This window comes from Magnolia sinica, chromosome 13 (assembly GCF_029962835.1).
Source record: "Magnolia sinica isolate HGM2019 chromosome 13, MsV1, whole genome shotgun sequence".
Classification (NCBI taxonomy): domain Eukaryota; kingdom Viridiplantae; phylum Streptophyta; class Magnoliopsida; order Magnoliales; family Magnoliaceae; genus Magnolia; species Magnolia sinica.
Genome location: NC_080585.1, coordinates 68,917,807 through 68,923,806, shown reverse-complemented (window position 1 = coordinate 68,923,806; position 6,000 = coordinate 68,917,807). Strand labels below are relative to the sequence as shown.

The following is a 6,000-nucleotide window of genomic DNA, read 5'->3' as shown; positions in this document are numbered from 1 at the left end:
CGGCATAAACACAGGTCGGCGTAACCTTTTTTCTTCTAGTTCCGACCTAGTCTCGACAGTGTCTACCCAAGATCCTAGTCGAGGATCTAGGAAGGCGATCGCAACACGGATCTGCCTGAGATCTTGATTGAGGATCTCGAAAGATCCTCAAACATGAACGGGGTCCGAATCTCTATACAATATGTCCGTACTAAACAGGGAGACTACCTCTTATGCCACCACCTTCTCCCACCTATAAATAGGAGTATCCCTAATGGTGAAATGTACGCACAATCTTAAGCCTGAAACCCTACTCACGATCAGACCCAGATTTCCTACCTGACTTAAGCATCAGAGGGGTCCCTGTTGCAGCCATGGTCTCCTTTGTCTGCTCCTTGTGTAGGAATTTGAAGGTTTAGGGAAGGCTAACTAGATTTATGCATCAACAATACATACATTCCAAATTCGAAATATGTTGTGTAAGACAAATTTAATTGGCACTTATTTGTACTAAATGAACATAATAAGTATTAATGAATAATTTTATTTCTATGTAGTTGAAAAATTATTGAAATATATAATAATAATTAATATTTTAATTGCATTAATATGGTAGGATTTGTTATATATATACAGAGAGAGAGAGAGAGAGAGAGAGAGAGAGAGAGAGAGAGAGAGAGAGAAACTTTAGGCCAGAGAGTAAAACTTTAGGCCACTCATTGTGAAGATGGGTCAACTCGTCCGAACTCATTCATTGCTCAACTGAGCCGAGTCCGATTTCAGTCTCCGAACGTTGTCATAAAATAAGAACTTTTCATTTTATCATGAAAAGCTCACTCTCTCTCTCTCTCTCTCTCTCTCTCTCTCTCTTAATGCCTCTCCCTCCATCTCTGTTTCTGGCGATGCCTGAAAATACAACAGTTTCTCTCTCTTCCTAACACCAAACACACACACACACACACAGAATGTCAGATCCAGCAGATAACAAGCATTCCATCCCATTTCCTTCCCGTGGGCCCCACCACCGCCGGGCGCAATCCGAGCTCTCCTTCCGCATCCCTGAAGACCTTGATCTCATCGTCGATGACCGCCACCAATCAGCAGCGGGATTCGATGGAATGGTGTCAGAGGATGATGATCTCGTTTCCACCTACATTGACTTGGAGAAGGTCGGATCCAGGATCGAGGATGGCCAATTTGGGGACAGAATGGATGGGAATTGCGGGGATGGGAATGGAGGCGAGGCCAAAAACGCACGACCACGGAATCATCACCATCGCCATAGTAATTCCATGGACGGATCGATGATGTCAGTGTCGTCAGGGTTGTATGGAGAGGTGGTGGAGGCGAAGAAGGCGATGGCTGCTGATAAGCTTGCAGAGCTGGCTGCGATTGATCCCAAGCGGGCCAAGAGGTCAGTTGATTTTAATTGAGTTCCTACTTGATTTAATTATTTTTATTTTTGGTCGAGCTTTAGGGGCTGTTTGGATGCCTGTAACTTGTGTAAAATGTAAGAAAGTTACAGGTGACTTTCTTACAGTTTGTGTTTGCGGGAGAAATGTTACAGGTAACAAAGTCTCAACCTGTAACTTTCTATCAGCTAAGATTGCAAGAAATGTAACAGAGGAATTAGGTGTTTTTCAAGTCAAAGGTTACTTTGTTACAGGCAATGGCTTTCCATTTCGAATTTGGGAGAGGGTGGTGGAAACGCAGCTGCATTGAAAATGCACCTACCTGCTCTGACCCAACGTTTCCTTCTCTCTCTCTCTCTCTCTCTCTCTCTCTCTCTCTCTCAGCGTCTCCTTCCCTCTCTCTGCTCTGGCAAGGGAAGCCCTAACCCTTATTGATTTTCTTTTTTATTTTTTCCTCTCCTTCATTTTTTATTTTTTCTTTTGCTTAAGTGCTTCGGATGCCGAACTGTGGGGCCCACAGTGATGTACTTTCCTTACATCCACACCGTCCATCCGTATTGAAAACAATCTTAACTAAATTCCTACTATTAAAAACATCATGGATCCACTAAAATATTTATTTTCCATCCAACAAAGTGGTTTCATAGGTGGAAATCAATCCTAACTGTCCTGTGGTATGATCCACTTCATCTTTGTATATGCTTCAATTTTGGGCTTAACCCCTTAAATTAGATGGAAAAACTGATGGACAGCGTAGATAGACCACATACATTCAAGGTGGGCCTAACTGAGTTTACTCAGTACGATAAGACTGTACTGAGTAACTCAGTACGCAATCTGATTTCCCATCCAACCTATTGACAAGGAAATCGGATCCTTATCGTACGGAGTAAACCCAGTCGGGCCCATGGTGAATGTATATGATTTATCCATGCCGTTCATTCATTTTTCCAGCTTATTTAAGGGGTTGAGACCAAAATTGAAGCAAATCCAGAGCTCGAGTGGATCATACCACGGGAAACAGTGGGAATAATGATTTCCACCATTGAAACCTTGCTAGGCCCCACAGTGATGTTTATTTGTCATCTAACATATTCATGAGATCATACAAACATGGATGAAGGGAAAAATCAAATATAAGCTTGATCCAAAACTTCTATGGCCCCCAAGAATTTTTCAATGGTAGAAGTTCAATTCACATTGTTTCTTGTGGTGTGGTTCATTTGATATTTGGATATTCTTCATTTTTGGGATCAAGACTTAAAATTATATGGTAAAATTGATGGATGGATTGGATACAATACATAAATCATGGTGAGCCTTAAAGAGTTTACTTAGCACGTAATCGACTTTCGTTGATAAGGTAACAAAGTGATGCAGGACATGAAATTCAGATACGATATGCGAGATTTCAGGCTTAAGATCACGTTAGTTCAGAAACAATTACACAAATTTCATATCCCACATGAAAGTCCAAACATTCAATTAAGGGGAATCTATACGGGTCCAGGCCTACACATGATAGGGCTGGATCAATAAAAATTATGAACCAAATGATACTCAAAGATAAGAAATAATCATCCACACATGCATAGTAATCAGTCCCTAATCCAAGGGATTTAGAAATTCCAATTCGGGGAACCCTAGGGTAAGAAAAGGCGCATAAAATTGAAGATTTGGGTAATTTAGGGTTAGGTTTTGGGATTTTGGGTGAAAGCGGAGTGAAAGAGAAGAGAGAGACGAATCAGAGAAGTACCGCACGCGTGGACAACAACATTGGCCCAGACGCATGTGTGTGGTCCTAGTCGCACGTGTGTGGGGCCCACTATTCAGAAAAAGGCCACCTTGGCCCTGGTCGGCCAGGGATGGACTCCAAAACCCCCAAATCTCAGCTCGATTCGATGTACGGTTTGCGCGTGGTGCTCTGCCGAAGTTTCAGCCCTCCTGTAGGGCCAGATTTTGAAATTTTGCTGTGGGGAGGAGAATTGCTGCAATAGATGATTGATTCGAAGTATAGATGATAGGGTGAGATGAGAAGAAGGGATGGTAGAAGATGGGTAGTAGAGATAGCGATAGATGGGGGCGAATCGAGTTAGATGTGGTTTCACAGCACGGTAGTTAATTCTTCGATGAAGGGAAGACTTTGCACCCAATTAGGCTTCACAACTCAAAGAGTAGGAAAATGCAGAATTTTTTTATTAATCTTCAATCAATGAAAAAAGCTACAATGGGTGCCTATTTATAAGAAAACCCTATACCCCAAAACTCGTGCCATGTGCGTAACCTATTACTTGGCGATGAAGTAAACCAAAATAAAAAGTAATCAAAGAAATCTAAAACGTCCATGATGTTCTAAATAACATTAATAAGCAAAACCTAAAATATGAAATCAATCTGACTAGTGGGCCACGATCATGAGATCCCATGATGGGCTTTTCTTGACTAATGGGCCCACTCTTTTGAATAAAAACTTCGTCTTCTAGCTAGGAGGCCCTCCCTGGACGTCGTCATCGATGCAGATCGACGGTGGGGCCCTCCTTTTGGCGTACGTGCGTAGGGGGGCGGCATAAGTGCCCGTGTGCGCGTGATGTCTCCATCACAAAGACTTGGACAAAGATACCAAACAAATATTATCTTGATCCAAAAACTTTTGTGCCCACAAGAAGTTTTTAATGGTCAATCACTATTGTTTCCTATACTATGATCCACATGAGATTCAAATCTTCTTATTTTTTGTATCACGTTCTAAAATGAGCTTTCAACACGGATGAGCGATGTGGATGTGAGAAAAATACATCACAATGAGCTCCATAATTTGGGATCCCACACACCTCAATGGATCCACTCAAGTTTGACTAGTGACGTTAGCCAATAACTATATCACTACTAGTTGGTGCTTTGTAGGCCTCACCATGTTGCATGTGTTTTATCCATGTTATTCATCAATTTTTTTCATATCATTTTAGGGCTTGATCCCAAAATGAGCAAACATAGGCAGATCTCAATCTTAGGTGTTCATGATTAAAAACCTCCTAGTGCCGACTATAATGTTTATTTGATGTCTTACCTCATGATTAGGACATAAAGACCTGGATGAAGGGAAAAACAAATATATACACACATATACATATGCATACACATATACACATACATACACATATATATATATACATATATACATATACATATACATGTATACATATATACACACGCATATATACATATACATGCATACATATATACACACGCATATATACATATACATGCATACACACACAAATGTACATATACACATACATATACACACGTATATGTATATGTACATGTGTGTGTGTGTGTACATATATATATATATATATAAATATAAATATACATATACATACATGTACAAATATACCTATACACATACATATACATATGCATATGCATACGTATACATATTTACATATATATACATACATATACATATACACATATTCATGTACATATATACATATACATATACATATACATACACACATACATATACATGCATATACACGTATACATATACATACTTATACACACACACACATATATATATATACACACACATACAAACACACATATACCGACTTATGGGGAAACTCAAATCCTGCAGGTATAGCATAAAACACCCAAGTATATAAGACCCGGCATGTATGAATGCTTTTATTCAAACTTATATTCTATAATAAAAATAATGTTTCTCACATAATGATTAGTTTAGCTTTAGAATCAGTACAACTAGTCATCTAAATGGGCTCAATAAAATTACATACTTTTATCCAAACTTTTCTATGTGACAATTTGATTTTTTAACAATTTCATACTCTAAACTCCGGTTGGTATGAATATAAAACATCTTACATGTAACTAATTTACAGGTTATTCAAACATAGAAACTAAGTTACCTGTAAGTTAGTTACAACTTAGACTTACATAGAATTACCTGTAACTTTCTTTCATGTGTAAGTAGGTTACCTGTAACTTAGTTACAACTTAAAAAACTTAAAGACATTTTTCTAGAAGTTCTGGCTTGGCAGATTGGAATGCTGTTGGATATTGGGTAATTGTAATTTAGCTCATTGGATAATTCAATTGGTTTTGAGGTGATTTTTATTTTTGAAATTGTTTTTTCTTGTTGGCTTGGGGTCTTCTTTGGTTGTTTTTTGCGAAGCTGTTTTTTTTTATTTTTTTTTATTTTTATTTTTATTGAATGGTAGATTGGATTTTCTTTTTGGTGAATTTGATTGCTCCTGGCAAGATTTATTTAATTATTTATTTTGAATGGGATGGGTTTTTGGGTGAAAAAGGAGAGAGTAGATTATTTTTGTGGACTTGTAACTAATGCTCTTTTCTTTGGGGTTTTTCGGGGCTACTTTGACAGGTTATGATATTTTCACCGACCTTTGTTTTTTTCCTTTTCCTTTGGGTTGTGATAGATTTGTTGTTTGTTGGAGAAACTAAGGTTTGGTACATTGCAATTCATTTCTTATGAACCCTTAAGGGAGCTTTTAGAGCAATATCAAATTGAATTGCAATATTTTATCTAATAAAGTCAAATAAGGAAATTGTAAATTCTTTCCTT

The 6,000-nt window shown here is 38.2% G+C and overlaps 1 protein-coding gene across 2 annotated transcripts in view; it reads left to right on the top strand.

The window, feature by feature from the left end:
* Nucleotides 1-817: 817 nt before the first annotated feature.
* The window catches only part of LOC131223838 (transcription factor RF2b), a 60,127-nt gene continuing 54,944 nt past the window's right edge, over nt 818-6,000 (top strand). The window contains exons 1-2 of one of the 2 annotated variants that reach the window (XM_058219364.1): nt 818-1,393; nt 1,646-1,728. In XM_058219364.1, the coding sequence (XP_058075347.1) occupies nt 945-1,393; nt 1,646-1,728 (532 nt within the window). In that variant the 5' untranslated portion in view covers nt 818-944. The remainder of the gene's footprint in view (nt 1,394-1,645; nt 1,729-6,000) is intronic. The other variant, XM_058219363.1, reaches the window with a different exon arrangement.